Source organism: Hippopotamus amphibius, chromosome 16 (assembly GCF_030028045.1).
Source record: "Hippopotamus amphibius kiboko isolate mHipAmp2 chromosome 16, mHipAmp2.hap2, whole genome shotgun sequence".
Taxonomy (NCBI): Eukaryota; Metazoa; Chordata; class Mammalia; order Artiodactyla; family Hippopotamidae; genus Hippopotamus; species Hippopotamus amphibius.
The window spans coordinates 59,051,627-59,075,625 of NC_080201.1; the positions used below are offsets into that span (position 1 = coordinate 59,051,627).

The following is a 23,999-nucleotide window of genomic DNA, read 5'->3' on the forward strand; positions in this document are numbered from 1 at the left end:
GCAAGGCTTCACAAGAGGCCCAGAGGAGTTCAAAGTAAGGAAGGGCAGTGGAGTTCTCCTAACTTCTCCTTCTCCTGCGCCACGCCTTGAGGGGACTCCGAGCTGAGCTGCATCCCGGTCAAGGGTGAAGAGGGTGTTGGTTGGAGGGATGGGTTGGGTACTGAAAAATATTAGTTTATTTTTTTAGAAGAGGGAAAGGGAACAGCAGAAGTGAGAGTAGTGACCGTCCCATCCCAAGCAGTGTGCATCCCGCCCTACAGGTGTTCCCGCCTTGTGCTGAGTCCAGTTTACAGATGCGGAAACTGGCCGTGAGACAGGAGAACCGGCCAGGCCAGGAGCTGAGCGCCGACAGGGCAGCCTCTACGGGGAGGGAAAAGGTCAGGATGCACAAGCTGAAGGAGGAACTGTGCCCAGGTGGTGCTCCCCACAAGGCCTCGGCCAGGAGGCAGGTGGGAAAGCAGAGGGAGCGCGCTCAGTACCGTAGAGCTGGCGGAGTCGTGGGGGAAGGTGTGCCCAGGGCCGCTGGGCGCGCGCAGTTAGCACTGGGTCCCCAGGCGGCGGCAAGGAGGGGGCGTGGCTTTGAGCCTCATACGTCATAAGGAGCGTGGTTTGGTGGGAGTTTCTCAGCAAGGGGAGTGAACCACAGCCCAGATCGGAAAGAGGGGGCGTGGCCTGCGCCCCAGAGGCGCGGGGGAACGGGGCGTGGCTTTCCCTTATTTGGGCGGGAGGGGCGTGGTCCGGCCTGGCGCGCCGCGGTTCTGGGCCTGCGCGCGCCGGGGTCAGGGGTCAAGGTGGCGTGGGCTGTGGCGGGAAACGCTGTTCGAAGCGGGTGAGTTACGGGGGAAGGGAAATTGCGTGGGGTTCGGCCTGGCAGGGAAGGGGCCTTGAGGAGCCGGGCACTTGGGTCTGAGAGAGGGTTGCGAGCGGTCGCGTGGGGCGTGTCAGCGGGAGGGCCCCCCCAGGTTCAGGGGCGCGCGGAGGAGGGGCAGGGGCCTGTTGTCGTGGGCGCGTGCGGGGGGACGCGCGGGGACGATGACGAGGGTGGGGGTGCCCCCTCGGCGTGCGGGGGGCGCATGCGCTGGGCGCTGGGCTCCGGGGACTCATCCTGGAGGGTCTTTGGGAAGACCCGAAGCATTGGGGACTGAATGGTGCACGTGGGGGCATAGCGTCATCTTTTACTCACTAAATATTGAGTATTCTGTGCCAGGCAGTGTTCTAGAAGCAGGGGCTACAACCGGAGCAGGTCAGAAAAGGTCCCTGTCTCGGGGGCAGACAGACAGCAGACAAGTATAAGTAATAACGGTAAAGCAATGCTTTCAAGCCTGTGATACGTTATCCCAAGCGAAGTAAATCAGAGTAGCCTGCTTCTTTAACTAGAGTGATCAGGAATCCTCTCTGATCTGAGAGAGAAGTCAACCACGGAAAGAAAGATCCGGGCAGGGGGATCGTCCAGTGCAAAGGCCTCGAAGTAGGAAGGAGCTTGGCGTGTTTGTAGCTGGAGGGAACAAGTGAGGCTGGAAACAGGATAGGGAACCAGATCCTGTAGTGGCTTGTAAATCTCGGTATGCGGCTTAGCTTTTATTCTCTGTTCAATAGGAAGCCAGGGGAGGTTTCGAACATCACAGCAACATGACCCTCCCCTGCGTTTAAAAAAACTCTCTGGCTGCTGATTGAAGATGGGATTGTAGCAGGAGCAAGAGTGGAAGGAGGGAGGCCAGGTAGGAGGCAAGAGGGGATCGTAGATGGCTCTGCTGGCGGTGCAGGTGGGGAGAATCCATTAGGTGTAGGTTGTCTTTGGGGTTTGAGACCACACGATGGGATAGTGTAGGGAAGCGGGGCCCAGGATGACTGGGGTTTGTGGTTTGAGCAGCAGGCTGTAGAGGGAAGGCTGAGAGGGTGCCACCCTGAGGGCAGAGCTTAGGTGGAGTGAGTGGGCAGGGTGATGTTAGTGTCTCAGGTTCACGGCCACACCCACTCCAGGAACCCCTTGTTGCCTTTTTTCCCTCTCCTTCCTGCACTTCCCCACCCAGGCCCCTTAGGTTCCTGCCGTACTCAGGGCCTTTGCCTCGCCCTTCCCTCCTCCCGCAGTGCTGTTCCTGCTCTTCACTCCTTCAGCCAGCTGCTTTTGTGGCAGGGCCTTTGCTGGGCCCTGGGGAACTAGTGATACTTCAGTTTGGGGAAAGACAGGAAATCTCACGCCAGAGCACTCAGGCAGCACTGGTATTTGGGAGCCAAGAGAAGAAGGCAGGGGCTCAGGGCGGACTCATGGAGTGGGTGACACTGGAGAGGAGTCTAAACTGACCCAACTTGAAGTGACCTACGTTCCAGGCACTGTGCTGGGTGATTCTGGGGACCCGGACTGGAGCCAGCTGCTGACACCTGTTTGTGAGGACCTCCCAGCCTGAAGCCATCATGGCTCGTGAAATAACAGGAGTGCTCCAAGGCGCTGTGGGAGCCCCAAGGGTCCACTGATCAGCGTGGAGGAGCTGAAGCAGAGCTGAGTCTCGGAGGATGCAGAGGAGTTAGGTGGCCAAGAAAAAGGAGAATTTCATCCAGCAAACACATCCCAAGATCAGGCCCCGTGTTGAATGGTGCTGGGGACCCAAAATAGCAGCAGCCCTGCCTGCTCTCGAAGGTTCCTTGTCTGCTGAGGGAGTCAGACACAAGCCCACATGGTCCCCAGCCCGTGACAAGGGCAGCAGAAGTCAGGGAGGCCCAGAGGAGGGACAAGGCCAAAGCATGAAAAGTGTAGTTTTCTGGGGGGGCAGGAGTGAATAGGTACATTTCAAAATATTTAATCGATCCCTGGGCAGGTGTGCGTGAGCCGGGGTACGGGGGTGAGCCTGTCCTCATTCTGTCTCCCCCGCAGGGCTGAGGGCAGTTCAGCCCCGTATCTTTCTTGGCACAGTCTGGAGTGCTGGTTACCAGTGGGGCTCTGGAGCCAGCCTGCTTGGGTTTGAACCCTGGCTCTGCCCCTCTGAGCTAGCTGTGCTGCCTCGGGCAGGTGACTTTGTCTCTCTGGGCCTCAGTTCCGGTCGTTGTTTTGGAGGGTTAATAGCAGCACCTACTTCAGAAGTTTTGGTGAAAATTCTGTGAGTTCCTTCTGCATTCGAAAAATGCTTGTGGGGCACGTACTCAGTCCCAGGCTCTCTCCTGGGGACGTGAGGTTTAGCAGGAAGCAAAAGACGAAATCCCTGTTCTCACAGCATTTGCATTCTCCTCTTGGGGAACAGACAGTAAACAAAATAAATAAGCAGTGGTTCTCAGACTTGAGAAGCATCAGGGTCCCTGGAGGGCTTGATACCACACGGGTTGCTGGGCCTCACCCCCAGAGGCCCTGGTTCAGTAGGCCTGGGGTGGGGCCTGACAATTAGCGTTCTGATGTGTTCCCGCCAGAAGCTCAAGCTGCAGGTGCAGGGCACCTGAGAACTTTAAGACCTGATATAGTGCACCAGACGGTGACAAAGGCCAGCAAGAAAAATAAAACAAGGGAAGGGGTTGGAGAGTATCGGGATGGGGCAGCACAGCTGTATTTTTAAGCAGGCCTCATTGAGAAATTGGCATTTGAGCAAAGACCTGGAGGGGAGGAGGGACGTCTGGGAAAGAACATTTGGCCGAGCAGCGGGGACAGCTTGTGCAAAGGTCCTGGGGTAGGGCCAAGCCTGGAGTGTTTAAGGAACAGAGAGGAGGCAAGTGGCTGGAGTGAGCAAGGGAGAGAGGGCAGAGGTGGTGTCCCTGAAAGAGAAGGCAGGGGCAGTTGTTCAGGGGCTTGTGGGCCAAGATGAGAACTTCGCTTTAACTGTGCATGAGACAAGAGCCAGACACCGGCTCTGAGCAGTGCAAGGGCAGGATGATGTGACATATTTGTACAGGATCCTTTTGGTTGCTAAGCAGAGAAAACACTGAGAGGGGCGGGGTGAAAGGAGGAAGATGGGGGGTGGGCGGGCAAGGCTATTCATTCATTCAACAGATATTTCTCTGGTGCCCTCTAAGGGCCAGACACTGTTATTGACACTGGTGGTACTTCAGTGAAGGAAACTGCATCCCAGTCCCAGTCATCTTCCAGCAGGGGGAGCCAGACAAGCAGCAATGTGCAAAATAAAGAGGCCAAGCATCTTAGGGAGCCAGAGGGACCAGGCTGGGGGCCGTGCAGGGGCCAGGAAGCGGTGGGACTCCCATCCATTGGATGGCAGAACTGATGGGATTTACAGATGAAGTGAGCGTGTGATCTGAGGGGAAGAGAGAAGTTGGGGTGACTCCAAGGTTGTTGGCTTGATGGCAGCTGCCGCTTACTGAGTCGGGGGAGACTGTGGGGTGTGAGGGGCAGGTTTGGGGAGGGGAGAGCAGGAGCCTGGCTTTGGAGTCTAGGGTGCCTGAGAGACATGCTCACGGTGGGCACTTGGATCTGTGAGCCTGGAGCCCGGGCTGAGGTCTGGGCTGGAGACACAAAAGCATAGAGGTGGCATTGAAAGCCGTGAGGTTGGGTGGGATGGGATGACAACCTCGAGGGAGCGCGTGTCACAGAGAAACTGGCCTCTGACCCGGAACAGGCACTCATCACTGTGTTACTGCTGGGTTTGCTCACTGTTCAGCATTTGCTACTGAAGCATCGAGAAAGGGAGAAGTACAGCCTTTGCCAAGCCCCTGCCCTGTGCCGGGACCGCCGAGGGGTTCACCCAGGGGCCGCCTCCCTTCTCATGCTGCCTTGCCTGACTGTGCTAAGGATGGTGCCTGAGATAGGGAACTAGTCCAGGACCCTGGATTTTGCTCCAGTGACAACTGCCCTCCCATCATACCCACTGGCCACAGCCCAGTGACCTAGGGCAGCCAGTCGGGGGCCCTCTTCTGCCTCCCTCTGCCAGGCCAGGTCTGGCCACTCGTCAGGGCTCCTGGAAACCCCTCTGCTTCCTCTGCCTCACCCGGGTCTCTCCCCTAGGTCCTAACTCTCTGCATCTCTCTGGCTACTTGTGTGGCTGGAGTAAAGGCCTCCAAGCTCTTTCCTTCCTCTGAGATCAACCATGCATGTGCACAGTTTCATTTAGAGGACGCAGAAGAGGAGTTGTTCAGATTCTCCCTCCTTGTACAAAACCTGCATTTGCACGGTCATAGCAGCATTATACACAAGAGCCCAAAGGTGCAGAAACTCTCACGGATGAACGCAATGTGAGATAGCCACGTGGTGGGGAAATATTCAGGCATAAAAAGGAACGAAGCAGTGATCTGTGCTACATCGTGGGTGGACCTTGAAAACAGCATCCACAGAGAAAGAAGCCAGACACGAGATTCCATTTCTAGAAATGCCCCAGAATAGCAAATCCATCTAGACAAAGTGGGTCAGTGGTGCTTTTGCCGGGGGTGGGATGGGGTGTGGGCTGAATTGGGAGGGTCTCTTTTTGGAGCGATGAAGGTATTCTAAAAAAGACTGGTGATGGTTGCACAAGTTCTGAATATACTGAAAACCATTGAACTGTACACTTGAAATGCATGAATCGTATGGTATATGAGTTAGATCTTGGCCAAACTATCTCCCCACCCAGGCCCCCAGGGAACCAGTGTTGCCAGTGTATTACCTGTCCTGTCAGAATTATGCATGAAAAGCCAACATCTTTAGATATATTCTCCCACCCACCTTGTGAAAATGTTATTTTTATGTTATGTGTTTCCCTCCGTCTTTTAATTTTGAAAAATTCCAAGCCTGCAGAGATGTCCCCAAGACAAGTACAGTGAACACCCATGAACCCTTTGCCTGGATTTGCCCGTCATGAATGTGCTGCCTCATTTGCTTTATCTTGCATTTAGTTGTCATGCCTACGTAGTCTCTCCTTTAATCGAGAACAGTTTCCTGGCCTTTTTTCCCCTCTATATGACTTTGACATTTTTTGAAGATTCCATCTTGCAGGCCAGTCTTTACTTTGGTTTGATTGTTTCCTAGTGATTAGAATCAGGGTAAACATTTTCTTAGACATCTTTTTTTTTTTAAGTACAAAAGTTCTCTTAAGTACGCCATTCTGCACTTTGCTTTCTCTGCCTAACAATGGGCCTTTGAGAGTCCTCTATCTCAGTACATAGAGAGCTTCCTCATTCCTTTATAGAGCTGCATAATATTCCGTGGAACAGAATTCATGTAACTTATTTAAACAGTCCCCCAGGGGAGGACATTTAGGTGGTTTCCAGTCTTTTGGGACTGCAAACAATGCTGCCGGAAATAACCTTGTAGATGCAGTTTTTCGTTACGTGAGAGTCTATCTGTAACATAACCCCTAGATGTGGAATTGCAGCCTCCCCACTTTGATGCTTTTACTTGAGGTGCAATTTACACATGGTGAAATGCACAGGTCTCAGGCATACAGTTGGATGTGTGGTTCATTTCCATCAGCCCACAAAACAACCTCATGTGCCTTCCCAGTTAGTCTCTCCCCCGCAGAAGCAGCACCAGCCTGATTTCTAGTGCCATAGACGAGCATAGTTTATTCTATAACTTTATGTAGATGGCTTCATATAACATATACGCTCTTTTCTTAAATTGAGGTGAAATTAACCATTTTAAAGTGTATAGTCAGTGACATTTAGTGCACGTTTACAGTCTTGTGCAGCCACTGCCTCTGTCTAGTTTCAGAACTTTTTCATCACCCCAAAGTCACTCCCCATTTCCCCAGCATGTGCTCGTGTCTGGCTTCTTTTATGCATGTTTTTGAAATTCGATCATCTTGTGTGTATATCAGCAGCCACCTCCTTTTTAATGCCGAGAGGTGTGCCATGTATACCACCAGCGTTTGCCATAACACATCCACAATCAGTTCAGAATTTTTTCATGCTGCGTTTGTTAAGGTCTAGGCTAAGCTGCTGTAACAAAGAAACACCCAAACGCAGTAGCCCAGGCAAGATGCAAGTTTATTTTTCCCCATAACCATCCAAAGGTAGGCAGCTCTGCTCCAGAAGGTGATCAAGGGCCCAGATTCCTTCCATCTTGGAGCTCTGCGTTCCCTTCAGTGTTGTCCTTGTCCCCGTGGTCAAGTTGGTTCACTGTCACCATGTCCACGCTCCAGCCATGGGGAAGGAGGAAAAGGCTGGAAGGTAGGCTTCCTTTTCAGGCTGCCCCAGAAGCTGCACACCTCACTGTCACCCTCGGTCCATGAGAAGGAACGAGATCATGTGACTCCCCCCCCCACCCACACACACACAGTGCATCTTGGGAAATGTAGTCTCAGGCTGGGCTGCCTGTGACAGCTCCAAGGCAAGGGGTCTGTTGCAGAAAGGACTAAGGGGAGATTGGATGTGGGGGGATAGTTATAAGATCCAGAGGTGTCCACTTGAACCCAGGGCAGGTGACCTGTCCCCTCCCCCACCCCCTCCCAGCTGGGTCTGGGTCTGCTCTTAGTTCCCATAATCCCCTGTGTCCTGGCCTGATGCTGGGAGAGGTATACTTTTTTAAAACTTATTTTTCTAAATAAATAATTAATTAAAACTTATTTTTCTTTTTTAATAATTTCACACGTTCAGGCCCGAAGGAGGCACTTCCCAGCTGTTTGTTGAAGGAAGACCTGGGCCAAGGGGGAGAGGGGCAGGCGAGGGCATTGACGACAGAGGCTCGTGGGAAGGAAAGGGATGCGCTGAGAACCCAGACTGTGATGGGGAATGAGGGAGGAAGTCGTGCAGGGCAGGTGCTGTGGGGTTGGCAAGGAACAAGCAAGCAGGGGCAGAAAGGATGTGGAGGGCTTGAGCATGTGAGGAAAAGAGTGAACTGAGCTGGGCATTGCCTGCTGATGGTTGAGCATCTGGAAGGTGCCAGCACCCCCTGACCTTGCAAGGGGGTGTGGTGGGGGGAGTGTTTGTGGGGGGAAGGAGAGTCATGTTATGCTTCAGGCATCCCAGAGGTATTGATTTATTTTTTGTGATACTTATTTATTTTTTGGCCGCACGGCTTGTGGGATCTTAATTCCCGGACTAGGGGTTGAACCCACACCCTTGGCAGTGAAAATGCAGAGTCCTAACCACTGGACCACCAAGGAATTCCCCACTCCAGAGATTTTAAAAGGCTCCTGATCATGGTGGGTGCACGGGAGGCCGTGGAGAGGACAGGAACCCTCACTCCACCCCGACTTGCCCCACAGGATGGATGGTAAGCGGCGACCGGGCCCGGGGCCTGGGGTGCCCCCGAAGCGGGCTCGTGGGGGCCTCTGGGATGAGGATGATACGTATCGGCCGTCGCAGTTCGAGGAGGAGCTGGCGCTGATGGAGGAGATGGAGGCCGAGCACAGGCTGCAGGAGCAAGAGGAGGAGGAGCTGCATTCGGCCCTCGAGGGGGCTGTGGACGGTGAGACTTGGAGCAGGAGCCCCGCACATCCCATGCCTGTCGTGCGTCTGAACCATGGAGCGGACCTGTAACTTCTCACTGCCAGGCCCTGGCTCACTTTGAGCTTCACAAGGGACGGACCTTTGACCCCACGTCCATAGACCACCTCTGTTTCCTGCCGCTTCTTTTCTGACCTTGATCCTTGACTCCTCAATCTCTTTGGAGTTTCCTGCCTGATCCAGACCACGACCTCCACCTGACTTTCCTTCCCAGATTGGATGCCACCTGAGGGATCACGGGTGGGGCTGGGAAGGCAGTTACTTATTTCCAAAGCAGGACCATGACTCCATGGAGCCCTGCTTCCCTCGCCCCCATCCAGGGCAGTTCTCCCCGGCAGCCACAGATGCCCGCTGGCTTCGGCCCTCCCCTCCCCACCTGGATCCGCAGGCAGAGCCCCTCATCTTCCAGCAGCTGGAGATCGACCATTACGTGGGTGAGTTTGGGGGATAGAGGCCTGGTGGGTGGGAGGAGGGGGCCGCGTCAGCCCCTCTGGCTCTGTGGGAGGAGATGGACACAGACAGTTCCCACCCAGGTGACCAGGGTTGTAAGAGGGAGGGAATCTTCTAACTGAGGGCTGAAGGAGCTGGCTCCTCTCAGAGGAGAGAGGTGTGTGGTATGATATCCAGTCATCCATCCAGTTAGTTGGGAACAACTGAGCATCCGCACAGACCAGGTGCCTGCTCTCAGAGGCTCACGTTCTAGGAGAGGCAGAATAAGAAACGAAGTGGTCCAGCAGTTAAGACTCCACGCTTCCACTGCAAGGGGTGCGGGTTTGTTTCCTGGCCTGGAAACTGAGATTCTGCATGCTGCACTGGCATGGCCAAAAACAAAAAAAAAAACCCAGAAAGGAAGAGGAAGTGGAAGTGGAGTATCAGGTGGTGGTGAGGGTAATGGAGGAGCATCAGGTCGTGTGGGGGTGCTGGACCTTGCATCTTGGATGTCTGGGAAGGCCCCTCTGAGGAGGTGATGAGGAGCTATAGGGATGTCTGGGAAAGTGGGATTCCCGACAGAGTGTCCTGAGGAGGGAGCAGGTCTGGTACGTTTTAAGGAACAGCCAAGAGACCAGTGAGGCAGGAGTGAGGGGCAAAGATGAAGCTGGGAGGTTACATGAGATCCTGTTGGCCCAGCAAGAACCTCAGGGCTCGGTTCTGAGCGTGCTGGCGAGTCTCTGGCGATGGAGAGACCCCCTTCGAGCTCCAGCTTGCGTTTCGAAGACTCCCCTGCACGAGGGTGAAAAGACAGGCGACAGGTGGAGAGAAAACATTTGCAGTCCACAGATCTGACAAAGGACCAGTGCTGCGAGTAAAGAACATTCAGATCTCAACAGAAAGAGAACAGTCCAGTTTGAAAGTGGACAGGGAACTTGGACCATTCGCTAGAGGATCTGCAGCGGCTAATAAGCACATGAGATGATGCTCTGTGTGATGAACTATCAGGGAAACAAGTGACAGCCCCCGTGAGACACAAACACACACCAGCGAAAAAGGCTAAAGTAACATATACGGACAACGCCAAGCCTGGGCAAGGACTCAGGGCGCCGGGAACTCCATGTGCTCGGTGGGGCCACAGTTTGATGTGGCCTCTCTGGGAAACAGCCTGGCAGTTTCTTACAGAGTTCAACTTACTCTTTTTAAAATTTTTCTGGAGGCAATTGAATTTTTAGTTTTTCCCCCAAGCTTTATTGAGATGTGAGAGTTAAAGCTACTCTTCGCATAGAACCTGGCAGGTCCACCCCGGGTATTTACCCTAGAGAGACAGACACCCACGTTCAGACAAAAACCACGTTGATAGCTCTGTTCGCAGCCACCCAGACCTGGGAACAGCTCACACGTCCTGCGGCGGGTGAATGGATACCACACCACACAGTGCTTCTCCACAATGAAAGGAAACAAACTGTTGACACACGCAGTGTCACGGATGGATACGAGAGATGCCAAGCTTATGGCGAGAAGCCAGACCCAGAGGGTTACGTTCTGTTTGACTCCACTCTATAGATGGTCTCAAAAAGACAAAATCAGGATGACGGAGAACAGACTGGCAGTGCTGGGGGTAGGGTGGAAGCGGGTGTGATTACAAAGAGGCAGCTCTGTGGAGCTGTTTGCAGTGACGGGACTGTCTTGTACCCCAGTTTTGGCGGTGGTCACATGAATCTGTCCCTGCGTTAAAGCTCGAATCTGTCCCTGTGTTAAAACTCCTTAACGCTGCCCCCACAAAGTTGATTCTGCTTTTGAAAAGAAAATTTTTGATCTGCACAAAAAGATGGGTGCTGCCTCTAGCTGTGCGGCAGGCAAAGGACTGGAAGAGGACAAGGGTGGGCACGGAAACCAGGAGGGAGGCAGGCACACCTTTGTGGAGTCCAAGGGGGCAGCCTCTGCCTTACCCTGTGACACCCCCAGGCCCAGCGCGGCCCCTGCCTGGGGCGCCCCCGCCATCCCAGGGCCCCGTGCCAGTGCTCCGTGCCTTTGGGGTCACCGACGAGGGCGTCTCCGTCTGCTGCCACATTCACGGCTTTGCGCCCTACTTCTACACCCCGGCGCCCCCTGGTGAGTGGCCCCGACCGTGAAGACCCCTCCTCACCCTGGCCTCCCAGAGGCCCCCTGCACTTCTGACCGGCCCTCCCACACCCAGGTTTCGGGCCCGAGCACCTGAGTGACTTGCAGCGGGAGCTGAACGCGGCCATCAGCCGGGACCAGCGCGGGGGCAAAGAGCTCACAGGGCCGGCCGTGCTGTCCACGGAGCTGTGCTCCCGGGAGAGTGAGCGCTGCCCCGGGGCGGGCGGGCTGGCGGGCTGGCTGGGTGGGGGTCCCTCTGGGCCAGTGCCAGCCTCTTCTGTCCACAGGCATGTTTGGGTACCACGGCCACGGCCCCTCCCCGTTTCTGCGCATCACCCTGGCACTGCCCCGCCTCATGGCCCCTGCGCGCCGCCTCCTGGAGCAGGGCATCCGCGTGGCCGGCCTGGGCACCCCCAGCTTCGCGCCCTATGAGGCCAACGTTGACTTTGAGATCCGGTATGGCCCCTGCGTCGTTTCTCCAACCTTCGCCCCCTCCCCTTCCCCAGCCAGCCTCCGCCCACTGACCCTCATCCCCCTGCAGGTTCATGGTGGACACAGACATTGTCGGCTGCAACTGGCTGGAACTCCCGGCAGGGAAATACATCCTGAGGCCGGAGGGGAAGGTGTGGGGATCCCCAGCGCGGGGTGGGGGGGTGGGGGGGTGGGGGGGTGGGTGGGCACGAAGCCAGGACCCTGCATCCGCTGACCCACATCATCCCCGCAGGCCACGCAGTGTCAGCTGGAAGCGGATGTGCTGTGGTCAGATGTGGTCAGTCACCCGCCAGAAGGGCAGTGGCAGCGAATCGCACCTCTGCGTGTGCTCAGCTTCGACATTGAGTGTGCTGGCCGCAAAGGTCTGTCCCCGGGGCCTGGGGATCCTCGCTCCCTCCTTCCGGGTGTTAACGATGTGCCCGTCTTGCCCCGGAAGTCCTGTGCTTCTTGAGCTCTCTAAGGGAGCAGGGAGTAAACACACAAGCAGATGGGTTATTATAAGACTCGCAGTGCAAAGGAGGGAGGTGGTGGAGAGGGACTGGGCTGCTTCAGACAGGTGGGCAGGGGAGACCTCAGGGGTGAGGGGACAAGCCTTGTGAAGAGGGATGGGCAGGGGTATGGGGTAAAGAGCATTCCCAGCAGAGAGAGCGGCAAGTGCAAAGGCCCTGGGGCAGGACTGGCCCAGTCTGTGAGGGAGGAGGAGAAGGCCTGGAGATGCAGGCAGTGGAGGGTCCGAGGGGGATCATGCAGGGTCTGCAGGCAGTGGGGACAGAAAGGAGTGGACAGGCTGGGTGAGATTTAGAGGTGCACCCACCTGACGTGCCACGAGGGCGCATCAGAAGTCAGGTCCCCTGCCTACCCCTGCTCCCTCCCTGTGCAGGCATCTTTCCGGAGCCCGAGCGGGACCCCGTGATCCAAATCTGCTCGGTGGGCCTGCGCTGGGGCGAGCCAGAGCCCTTCCTGCGCCTGGCGCTCACCCTACGGCCCTGCGCCCCCATCCTGGGCGCCAAGGTGCAGAGCTACGAGCGGGAGGAGGACCTACTCCAGGTGGCTCTCGTTCCACACCTCCCTGCCCCCCATTTTCCTCAGTACCCCACACCGCACCTCCCAGGCACGAGGTCATTTTCTGAGCTGTTTCCCCTCTTGATTTATTGTTCTCAGAAGAACCTGCCCAGTCTTCCGTGGGTGGGAGGGCTCTAGGGCTGCTCTTGAGGGCCTCCAGAACATTCCGGGAGTGGGGAGGATCCGTGGCAGGGGGTTGAGCGGGATGACAGCCTGGGTGACCCTGTGTGCTCCCGCCTCAGGCCTGGTCGACCTTCATCCGCATCATGGACCCCGACGTGATCACTGGCTACAACATCCAGAACTTCGACCTTCCGTACCTCATCTCCCGGGCCCAGAACCTCAAGGTACGGCAGGCGGGTGGGGGCTCAGGGTGTGGTGGCTGCCCGGCAGCTCCAGAGGCCTCCCCAAAAACCCCGGCTCTGGCCCCGTCCCTGCCCCGCTCAAAGCGCAGAAGGTTCCCGTGGCTTTTGCAGAGACAAGGAAGCATTTGTGGTTAAGTAAGAAAAGGCTTGTGTATTTGGAGGGGCGGACTGGAGTGGGCAGGGGTGCAGTGCCTTGTTCCCTAGGCTTCAAAACATGTCAACAAAATATAAGGGAAGAAAGGGGCGGTTCTTTGAAGTAGGTAGCGAAATCTTGATGCTTGAATCTGGTGTGGGCGTGGGGTGCGTGCGCGTTTGTGGGGGCGGCCGTAACAAAGCCCCACGGTCGTATGTCGTCTCTCAGTCTGGAGGCTGGAAGGCCAGTCAAGGTGTCGCAGGGTTGGTTCCTTCTGAGTTCTCTCCTAGCTGCTGGTCGCCTCAGACGTGGCTGGTGTGTACGTGGTGCTCTCCCTGACTCTCCCCACTGTGCATGTCTCTGTGCTCCAATGTCCTCTTTTTCTTAGGACACAGTCATATTGGATCAGGGCCACTCTAAGGACTTAATCTTAACTTTTTCACCTGCAACGACCAGTTTCCAAATGAGGTCACATTTCGAGGTGCAAGAGTTAGGACTTTAGCATCTTTTAGGAAGACACAGTTCAACTCCTAACGGGATATATTGTATTATTTTCTTCCTCTTCTCTATGTTTGGCCAGTTTCATAATGGAAAAATCAAATAACTACACTTTAAGGCCCCCAGCAGCTCCAGGGAGAGGCCCACCCCTGTCAGCCTTTCATGCTTGGGCCTCTGCTCCCCTCCACCCCCAGCCTCACTGCTCCCATCCCAGCTCGGGCCTCTCCTCTATGCCTGGTCCCCCCAGTTCGCCGTCTCCAGCACAGACCTAGCTCTCCACGCTGTCCCCTGCTTGTGCTCCCCCCCCGGCCGTCCCCCAGGCCCCCCACCCTGTGCACCCACTGCTGCCCCCTCAAGCTCAGCACCATCCCCAAGTCTGCTCCTCCTCCAGTTCCCCACCTAGGCGCAGCTCTCAGCCCCTGGGCACCGTCCTTCACCCCCACAGCCCTGACTCTCTCTCTCCCCCCGTCTCTCTGCAGTCCATCCCTGCCCAGCCTCAGAGGGTCCTTCTGCCCCAGAGCTGCCCCTGGCCCGAGGGCTCTCAGCAGGAGGAGGCCGGCACCGTAGCCCGTGTCGTGGGTGGTCTGGTCACTGTTTCTGTGGCTTGGCCCTGCAGAGCCACTGGCCAGCCTCCATCCTCCCCGTGTGCTGTGCCTCCAGGTGCAGGGCTTCCCCTTTCTGGGCCGCGTGTCCGGCCTCCGCTCCAACATCCGGGACTCGTCCTTCCAGTCCAGGCAGACGGGCCGGCGGGACAGCAAGGTGGTGAGCATGGTGGGCCGCGTGCAGATGGACATGCTGCAGGTACGACTGCCCCGGCCGGGGGCCGCCCTCGGGCGCCGCTTCCCCGGGGCCGCCACCCACTCCGCCGCGCCCGCCGCAGGTGCTGCTGCGGGAGTACAAGCTCCGGTCCTACACGCTCAATGCTGTGAGCTTCCACTTCCTGGGTGAGCAGAAGGAGGACGTGCAGCACAGCATCATCACCGACCTGCAGGTGCCCGCGCCCTCCGACCTCGTCTCTCGCCGCCCTCATCTCTCCCCACCCTCCCGACCTTGGCCCTCAGCTGCCCACCTACCTTCCCGGCCTTGGACGTCCACCTCCCACCTGTTCTCCTGACGTTCCCCTTCACCTCCTGCCTTCAACCTCTGACTCCACGCTGCAGATGGGGCACACATCCCTCCCCACTCCCGTGGTCTCTGGCGTGGCGACCTCTCTTCTGCTGCCCTGCCCCGACCTCTCGTCCACACTAGGCCCCCAGACGGTGCCCTGCTCCCCTCCGTCCTCCCACGCCGTCGCCTCCCTGACCGCTGACCTCCATCCCCGTCCCCAGAACGGGAACGACCAGACACGCCGCCGCCTGGCCGTGTACTGCCTCAAGGATGCCTTCCTGCCGCTGCGGCTGCTGGAGCGCCTCATGGTGCTGGTGAACGCCATGGAGATGGCGCGCGTCACCGGCGTGCCCCTCGGCTACCTGCTCAGCCGTGGCCAGCAGGTCAAAGTCGTGTCCCAGCTGTTGCGGCAGGTCAGCGGGCAGAGCCCAGGGCGGGCCCCGGCCACCACGCTCCCCGCCGAGGGGCCCTGCCCGCGCCCACCTTGCGCCTCGCCTTCTCCTCTCCCAGGCCATGCGCCAGGGGCTGCTGATGCCTGTGGTGAAGACGGAGGGTGGTGAGGACTACACGGGGGCCACGGTCATCGAGCCCCTGAAAGGGTGAGGCCCGACGGTGGGGGCAGCAGGCAGGGGTGGGGGGGGGGGGGCTCCTGGCCCTGACTCCTCCCCGCCCCCCCAGGTACTACGACGTCCCCATCGCCACCCTGGACTTCTCCTCGCTGTACCCGTCCATCATGATGGCCCACAATCTGTGCTACACCACACTCCTACGGCCTGGGGCCGCCCAGAAACTGGGGTATGGAGGCCTCCCTCGCCACGTGTACCCTGAGACCACCCGGGGGCAGGCCCCGGTGGGGCTGGGGACCCAGAGCTAGTGGGAAGGGGAGGGGACTGGCGGCGGGGGGGGTCCTGAGGGGATGGAGGAGGAGGATCTGGGGAGGCCAGACACTACCCCCACCATCTCCAACCCAGGCTGACTGAGGATCAGTTCATCAAGACGCCCACAGGGGACGAGTTTGTGAAGACATCAGTGCGGAAGGGGCTGCTGCCCCAGATCCTGGAGAACCTCCTCAGCGCCCGGAAGAGGTGGGCTCTTGAGCCCCTCGCCCCCTCCCACCCCCACCCCTGCTCAGATCTCAGACTTGCTGAGGTGGCCTGCAATCCCTGTCCCTCGTGGGTGCACTTAACTGCAGCTGTGCCTGAATTAGAACAAGGTACCCCCTGCAGGCAGCTCCGTCCAGCCCCTCTGCTGGGCACCTCTGGGCAGTGTGCAGCCTGCACAACTGTACGTGGCACCCCTGTCCGGAGAGGTACCCTGACCAGTGCCTAGGCCCAGGCCTCTCATCTCCCCGTAAGGCCTGAGATGCCACCTGAGTGGCCTTTGCTCCCCCCTCCCCTCCTTCTCCCAGGGCCAAGGCCGAGCTGGCCAAAGAGACAGACCCCCTACGGCGGCAGGTCTTGGACGGGCGGCAGCTGGCGCTAAAAGTGAGCGCCAACTCTGTGTACGGCTTCACGGGTGCCCAGGTGGGCAAGCTGCCATGCCTGGAGATCTCACAGGTGAGTGCACAGTGGCGGGGGGACAGACAACCCCCCTTGCGGAGAACCAGTGCTTAGTGTGGTAGAGGTCAGGGCCCAGGTCACCTCAACCCGCTGGCCTTTTGGAGAGCAGATGCTGGCGTGATTGGTTCATTTGTTAGTTCAGCAAACACTTGCTGACCATTCACTGTAGGTTGGGCTTTGTGCCCTGTGGGTCCAGCAGGTGACATAGGGGACGAGAGTTGCTGCTCTTATGCCCAGCCTCGCGGGGACACAGATGGCCATAGCAATAAATGTGTATAGGAAAGCAATTGGCGCTCTGTAGACAAATAAAGTTGGGGAGGGGTGGGGCGGGGCGGGAAAGGCAGAGGCCGAGGGACTGAGGGAGGGAAGCAGTTTTGCCCGTTCTTTCCACCTGTCACACAGTCACCTGACAGCCCTATGTCCCTGGCAGTCTCCACCCCAGCCCACCTCTTCCTCTGGTCCACATGAGGGTGGGGGAGCAGAGAGCAGGTTCCTTCCCTCCTCCTGATGGGAGAACAGGGCCATGTCTCTGTCAGGGGGCCGGGGGTCACCCAACAGCATGGTCAGGCTCTGGCACTTGATTTGCTGTGTGTCCTCAGTCACTGTCAGAACAGTCGGCACAAGGGGCCCCCGTCCTGTCCCTGTGTGAGGACCCCAGTGAGGACACTTGGCTGGTGCCAGGACAGTGCTCTGCTCCAAGAGGAAATGTGGGCAGAAAAGCCCACTGCCTCCCTCCCCACCCATAGCAGCATCCTAGGCCTGTTTACTCTGCCTCTTAGACAAAAGACAGACCCACAGCAAGACCACAGAGGGCCAGAGTCTCTGAGGTTCTGCCAAGCTGGGATCAGTGCTTCAGCTTATGGCCTGAGAGATTCTTAGAAAGGTCTTCTGTCTAGCCCTTTCCCCTGGGGTTTGGGTCCCTGCACATTCTAGACTTGGTTACCTCCAGTCACGGGGAACTCCCTCCCTGAACATTGTGTCAGTCCTCACATGGCTCTGGGTGGAAGGCTTGGAAGACGTGGCAGTGGGTGGGCCTTATGCTGGGAGGGGCCTGTGCACACACACACACACCCACTTGCAGTTCAGGGGCCCCCAAGCTCACCCTCAGATCCAGTGATTCACTAGAAGGATTCAGTGAACTCAGAAAAGCTCTTATACTCATGGTTATGATTTATTACAGTGAAAGGATAGGGATGAAAACCAACCAAGGGAAAGGCAAATGGGGCAGAGTCCAGGGGAGACCAGGTGGAGGCGTCCAGTCGCCTCTCCCAGGGCAGTCCTGCAGATAGCACTTATTCCTCCCAGCGCTGATGCGTGACTGTGCACGCGGTACTGCCCGTCAGGGAAGCTCACCTGAGCCGTGGCATCCTGGGTTTTTATTGGGGGTTAGATGCATGGAGCACCTTGTGACTGACCTCAGTACCTCAGTCTCCAGTCCCTCCAGAGGTCAAGCTGATACCGTGTGGCCCAAGGCCCCTACTGTAAATCATGTTAGCATAGATCACGTGGTATGACCCAAAGTCCCAGATGAACAAAGACATTTGTCAGGCAGGACACATCAAGGGCTTAGAGAGTCCCTCCCAGGAGCCAGCCAAGAGTCAGGCCTTTCTTTGGGCGAGGTTAATCTCTTACCGTAGGCCACCTTTGCCACTCTTACAGGCCCTTCATAATTCCTGGTGGCCTCCCCCATCCTCCTTGGTGGAAAGAAGTGGATAACTGGCTGTCAGGTTCCAGCCCCCAAGGGGAGGGTTAGGGTGTGGCTTTGCTTCTGGGGCTCCCTCATCGTGGCTGCTGCTTTCTGACTTGTCTCTGTCATTTCCCTCAGCCCCTTCCCTCTGTCTCTGTTATGTCTCTGTTTCTTAGCCTCTTTCCCTATTTCTGTCTCTCAAGTTTATAGGGGCAGCAGGGTGGAATTAAAAAAAAAAAAATTACTGAGTCATTCCAGAAAAAAGTTAGAAAGAAAAAGGAACATAGAACAGGTGGAACAAATAGAAGACAGTTAGTTCTATAGTAGATTTAAGCTCATATATAATTAGTAATTACACTAAACATAAGTGGCCTAAATGCTCTAGTTAAAGAGAAAGGTTTTCTGCCTGGATCCAAACAAAAAGAAGGATCACACTCATTTTTCCTTAGTGTGTTCCTCCTCCTCCCTCAGCCTCAGTGTCCTTATTTAGAAAGGAGTGGTCATTCCATGGCCCTGGTACAGCCCCCTACCTTTGGGAGGGCGTTTCTGATTGCCCAAGGATGAGGGGATGGGACCAGAAATGTCATTGGTCCTACACCACAGAGAGCTGCCCACAGTGTCTGCAGGTTTCTCAGCACCTCCGTGGAGGGAAACACTGAGCTTGTGGCCTCTTCTGGTTCGAGCCTTTCTACCACAATTTGCTGCAGTCAGTTCCTCCTCTGTGCCCAGAGCTCTGGGCCAGGGACCCACTTCTTTCCAACAGGCCGTTAAGGAGCAGCTCAGTAGCCCCATTTTGCAGATTTGGAAATGGAGGCCCAGAGGGGCAGTGGCTCACCCATGCTCAAACCTGCAGGAAGCAGCAGAGGTGGGACCCTGAGCCCGTGTTTCCTGCAGATGGCCCCTGGGCCCTCACTCAGTGTGATTCTCTCCCTGACAGAGTGTTACCGGGTTCGGGCGCCAGATGATTGAGAAAACAAAGCAGCTGGTGGAGTCCAAGTACACGGTGGAGAACGGCTACAGCACCACTGCCAAGGTCAGGGTCCTCCTGCCTGCCCACTGCTGCCTGAGACAGGCCTGGGGCTAGTGAGGGAAGTGCAAGGGCCACCAGCATCTCCCCGCCCCTCCGGCTCACATGTGCCCCTCCCCAGGTGGTGTATGGTGACACTGACTCTGTCATGTGCCGATTCGGCGTCTCCTCTGTGGCTGAGGCGATGGCCCTGGGACGGGAGGCCGCGGACTGGGTGTCCAGCCACTTCCCCTCACCCATCCGGCTAGAGTTTGAGAAAGTAAGTGGTGGCTGCCCAGTACTTGGAGTGGGCAGATGTGGGTCTTGCCAGTTTTGGGGGGTCTGATTCTCAGGGTGCCTGCAAAGTTTAAGAACGCATTTGTGTGGGGTTCTCCTGCTGTGTCAGCTTCTGGGAACCCCTGATGTTGCTCAGGTCTCCATTTCGGAGTGCGCTGATCTGGGTGCCCTGGGTATCTCATTCTTTGAGTTCATAAGCCCCAGTTTTATTTACTTTTTAAAAATATTTGGCCGCGCCACGCAGCATGCCAGATCTTAGTTCCCCAACCAGGGATTGAACCCGCGCCCCCTGCAGTGGACGTGTGGAGTCTTAACCACTGGACCATCATGGAAGTCCCTTATTTTTACTTATTTATGTATTCAAAAGATTTTTCATAAGCCCCAGTTTTCTGAGGTGTGTTGCTGCCTGGATCCTCCTGAATTCAGGGACCTTGGTTTTGGAAACCTCCAAAAGCCTTGGGCTTTGCTATGCAGGACAGTGTCTGTTTCCTGAAGACCCTGTCCGTCTTGGAGCGTCTCTGTGTTTTTAGGTGTGAGAGGGCCCTGATGGGGTGATTCCTGGATCGGGGCGCCACTGTCCAGGGCTCCCCGCTTCCCAGTGTGTGACAGGCTTGGGTCTGGCAGCCCTCACGTCGAATTCATCCCCAGCGTTCAGAGCTGGGGTCAGGCCTTGGGGTACACCTGCTCTCAGATTTGGTGCCTGTCGGTTTGGGGAGGTCTCTGCCTCAGGGCTCACTCCCTGCCCTTAGTCTCCTCTGCTTGAGGGGGTGCTGCCTGGTCTTCCCGGTCTGCTTCAGGTCTGTTTCGGGCCCCCATTTGGGGCTCTCCAGACTTCACCCCAGTGTCTGGATCTTGGGTTTTAGAGTCTAGGTTTATCCCAGTCCATTTCCGGTTCGGGGTCCCTGAAATGCTGAGGGTGTCCCTCTGAGCTGAGGTGCTGGGGCCTTAGGGTCCATCTTCCCAAGTGTTACCAAACCCGCGTCTCGGCAACCATCCCCGTCTGTCCCTGTCAGTTTCTGGGGAAGCCTCAGGATGGGGCACTGGCCTCCACAGCCTCGGGGGTCTCAGCCGCGGATTCTCCCCAGGTCTACTTCCCGTACCTGCTCATCAGCAAGAAGCGGTACGCGGGCCTGCTCTTCTCCTCCCGGCCTGACGCCCATGACCGCATGGACTGCAAGGGCCTGGAGGCCGTGCGAAGGGACAATTGCCCCCTAGTGGCCAACCTCGTCACCGCCTCTTTGCGCCGCCTGCTCATCCACCGGTGTGTGGAACCCCCCAGGCGGACCTGGAGCCCGTCCCCTCCTCCCTCAGGCCCAGGAGCCCGGCCCCCAGCCCCTCCTCCCTTGGGGACACAGGTGTCAGGCCCAGCCCTTCGTCGGTGGCGGAGCTGCGGAAAGAGAGTGGGGTCGGACAGCTGTGGGTTCCGGCCCTGCCTCTGCCACTTGGCAGCCTGCGGGCTGGCAGGGCCCCTCCCCGCCCCTGGAGCGCATCCTGGTCCCCCAGCCTCGGGGCGGTGGAGGTGCCAGCCGGGCCCCATCGCAGCCACTGGTCCGCCCCCTGCAGAGACCCCGCGGGAGCCGTGGCGCATGCGCAGGAGGTCATCTCCGACCTGCTGTGTAACCGCATCGACATCTCCCAGCTGGTCATCACCAAGGAGCTAACCCGCGCGGCTGCAGACTACGCCGGCAAGCAGGCCCACGTGGAGCTGGCCGAGAGGTCCGCCCAGCGCGGGAGGGGGCGGGACCGGCTAGAAATAGACCTTCTCCCGCCAGCTGGGCCCACCACTTCCTACCCCCTAGCCCAGCCCCACCGTCCCACCTGCCCTCACCCGGCCCGCCGCCCGGTCTCCCCGCAGGATGAGGAAGCGGGACCCCGGGAGCGCGCCCAGCCTGGGCGACCGTGTCCCCTACGTGATCATCGGTGCCGCCAAGGGCGTGGCCGCCTACATGAAGTCCGAGGTCAGGCCCACCTGGGCTGCCCGCTCCCGCCCAGCTCTCCTCTGCTCTCACTTCTGCTTTCCAGGCCGGGCGGGGAGGGTGTTTCTCTCTGTGGGCCCCATGGGGCCTTGAGAACCGCCCCCCAACACACCCCGGGGAGTTGGCTCCATGATGCTTTGCTCCCGGGCCTCCCAGTGCCCTCTGGAGAGGCCTCCCAACCCAGCCCGCTCCCCGGCCCCCCCCACCCCCCCGCCCCATTCTGACCCCTTCTGCAGAAGGGGCCCAGCCTCGCTGCACAAAGTGAGAGTGTCTGTCTCACTACCTCTGTTTCTGTGTCTCTTTCTGGGTCCTTGGTCCTGGCTCTTCAACTTGTCATTCCCTTGGATTCACATCTCCTCCCATCCTACTTGGATGTCTAGTGACCTCGGACCCCCACCACCCCTTCCTCAGTCCCCAGTTCCTGTCCCACCACCTCTTATCTGGGCTTCCAGCCTTCAACTCCAGTTCACATTCACCTCCGTGCCTTCCGTCCTCACTGTGAACTCTGACCCTTCCCTGGTGACCTGAGGGCTCCTACCTGTGGACCCCAGCATGGATCATAGAGCCCATGGCCAGGGACCCCCATGATCTCTGACCCCATCCCAGTCTGGGCCCAGTGACTGTCCCCCACCCTTGCCCTCACTGGTGACTGCAGGACCCCTCGCAGCTCCCAGCGCCCTTCACTCCAGCTGCCTGCTGTTGACCACAGCCCCTGCCCCCTGCCTGGCAGGGACCGCGGCCCCTCCTCCCCTCCTGGGCCCCCGTGTGTGGCTCCACTCTGCCCCGCTGACGGGACCGTTCTGGCCGCTCTGCCCGCAGGACCCCCTCTTCGTGCTGGAGCACAGCCTGCCCATCGACACGCAGTACTACCTGGAGCAGCAGCTCGCCAAGCCGCTCCTGCGCATCTTCGAGCCCATCCTGGGCGAGGGCCGCGCGGAGGCTGTGCTGCTGCGTACGAGGGCAGCCCGGGTGGGCGGGGGGGACCGGGGGGGAGGGTCGGGGGAGGGCACCAGGTCCACCGCCTGCCCTCACCTGCAGGCGGGGACCACACACGCTGCAAGACGGTGCTCACCGGCAAGGTGGGCGGCCTCCTGGCCTTCGCCAAACGCCGAAACTGTTGCATCGGCTGCCGCACGGTCCTCAGCCACCAGGGTGAGCACGGTCCCCGACCCCGGGCCCCCGGCCCTCCCACGTCTGCCATCACCCGAGATCCCCGGCACCAGCCCCACAAGCTGGCATGGCTGCATGACCGTGGCTACCCAGGCTGACAGCCCCGGCCCCTGGGTGGGGGGCTCCCGTCTGCCGGCACCCCTACGAGGGTCCTGGGCCCCCCACCCCAGGAGTTCCCCAGGGAGTTTTCTCCACACACTTGCTCCCTTGTTCTCTCCTTGATGGGGACTTTCAGAAGCCGGGATGGGCAGTGGGCGGGGAAGGGGCAGGGAAGGGGCGGCCCAGGACCTGGCTCGGCCCCAGCTCCCCTGTGCTGACCTGCCCCCCTCCCCCACCCCAGGAGCCGTGTGCAAGTTCTGCCAACCCCGGGAGTCTGAGCTGTATCAGAAGGAGGTGAGGGGTCGGGGGGGGGGGGGGGGGGCGGGGAGGGGCCGCTGTGGGGAGCAGGCCCGCCCACTCAGCCCTGCCGTCCCCAGGTGTCCCACCTGAACGCCCTGGAGGAGCGCTTCTCACGCCTCTGGACCCAGTGCCAGCGCTGTCAGGGCAGCCTGCACGAGGACGTCATCTGCACCAGGTGGGCACGCCTGTCGGCCCGCAGCGCCAGCTGCCCAGGTCCCTCCCGGCCACTGCAGCCTGTGGACAGAAGCCCCTGGCTCCGGGTTCTCAGGCTCGAGCACCTCTGCCCCCGCCACGTCTCCCTCTGGCTGTGGGGTCTCACTGACCCTGTGTGTCCTGGCCTGCAAAACGGGCCGGTGCCCATCCCAGCCTTCTGGGGGTGGGGGTGGGGGGCTGCGGAGTGGGGAGGGCCGGGCACCCAGTATCTGCCTGGGAAATGCCCCCCACACACACACACAGGGTTCTGGCCCCCTCCCCCAGGGCGGGGCGGGGCTTTCCCCAGGGAACGGGTGGGCGGGGCGGGTTCCCACGCCAGGTGCCAGGTGATATACGGCTGGTGGCCCAGCGCCTGAGCGAGCACCCGCTGTTACCGGCTCCCCGCATGCCCGCTGAGCAAACAGCCCATCGTGGGAGGAGGGATTGGGTGGGCAGCACCCAGGGGCCAAAGTCCTGGGAACGGCCCCTGCCCCACCACTGGGCTGGGCAGCGGGACTGCGAGGCGGCGCGGGCAGCGGCCGCGGCCCTGACCCCCGCCCTCGCCTGCAGTCGGGACTGCCCCATCTTCTACATGCGCAAGAAGGTGCGGAAGGACCTGGAGGACCAGGAACAGCTTCTGAGGCGCTTTGGGCCCCCTGGCCCGGAGGCTTGGTGACCTCTGACCTCGGCCGACTTCCCGCGAGGGCCTTGGGGGATGGGACGGGTGGAGAATTAATAAAGTTTAGGCCTTTTGTTACCTGGTGCTTCATGGTCTCGGGGAGGGGGCTGGGTCATGGCCCACTGTCATAAGCCCTGCCCGGGTGGGTGAGCTCCACTCAGTGGGATCCCCTGACCCCCAGGAAGCCCCCACCGGACCTCTTCACTCTCCCTGCGAGACCCCTGGGCTGGGTCCCCCCACCATCACCGTGAGGCCTCCCTCGAGGCTCCGGTGAGCAGAGCATCTACGGTCACAAGCTCCTCTCGGCCCGGCTGCCCCGCCCTCCAGGTGCTGACCTGTTTCCTCCAGGCCTGGGGCAGCCCCTGACGAGGAGGCTCCCTCTCTCCGGAACGACCAGGGGGACCCCCCTCCCGTGTCACACACCCACAATGTTTCCACCTTGGGGTCCCCACTGGCTTTGGCCTGGGTTTTT

General features: G+C 58.8%; 1 protein-coding gene across 5 annotated transcripts; it reads left to right on the top strand.

Annotated features, from left to right (window-relative positions):
* Nucleotides 1-784: 784 nt before the first annotated feature.
* On the top strand, nucleotides 785-23,602 carry POLD1 (DNA polymerase delta 1, catalytic subunit). Of its 5 annotated transcripts, none has more exons than XM_057712928.1 (27): nucleotides 785-829; nucleotides 8,112-8,314; nucleotides 8,673-8,786; nucleotides 10,750-10,896; nucleotides 10,982-11,107; nucleotides 11,193-11,361; nucleotides 11,447-11,528; nucleotides 11,630-11,759; nucleotides 12,278-12,444; nucleotides 12,702-12,806; nucleotides 14,116-14,256; nucleotides 14,336-14,446; nucleotides 14,784-14,975; nucleotides 15,073-15,161; nucleotides 15,241-15,357; nucleotides 15,534-15,647; nucleotides 15,971-16,118; nucleotides 18,746-18,841; nucleotides 18,957-19,094; nucleotides 20,197-20,372; nucleotides 20,675-20,827; nucleotides 20,967-21,069; nucleotides 21,907-22,039; nucleotides 22,126-22,239; nucleotides 22,598-22,650; nucleotides 22,734-22,831; nucleotides 23,419-23,602. In XM_057712928.1, the coding sequence occupies exons 2-27, from the start codon at nucleotides 8,113-8,115 to the stop codon at nucleotides 23,522-23,524; spliced, it is 3,324 nt and encodes a 1,107-aa protein (XP_057568911.1). In that variant the 5' UTR covers nucleotides 785-829; nucleotide 8,112; the 3' UTR covers nucleotides 23,525-23,602. The 5 variants fall into 5 exon arrangements, 4 of the variants coding, with proteins under 4 accessions (XP_057568911.1, XP_057568910.1, XP_057568912.1 ...); XM_057712927.1 differs by lacking the exon at nucleotides 785-829 and adding an exon at nucleotides 1,449-1,718 and having other exon boundaries at nucleotides 23,419-23,591; XM_057712929.1 differs by lacking the exon at nucleotides 785-829 and adding an exon at nucleotides 1,449-1,718 and having other exon boundaries at nucleotides 12,278-12,408; nucleotides 23,419-23,591.
* The last annotated feature ends 397 nt before the right edge of the window (nucleotides 23,603-23,999 follow it).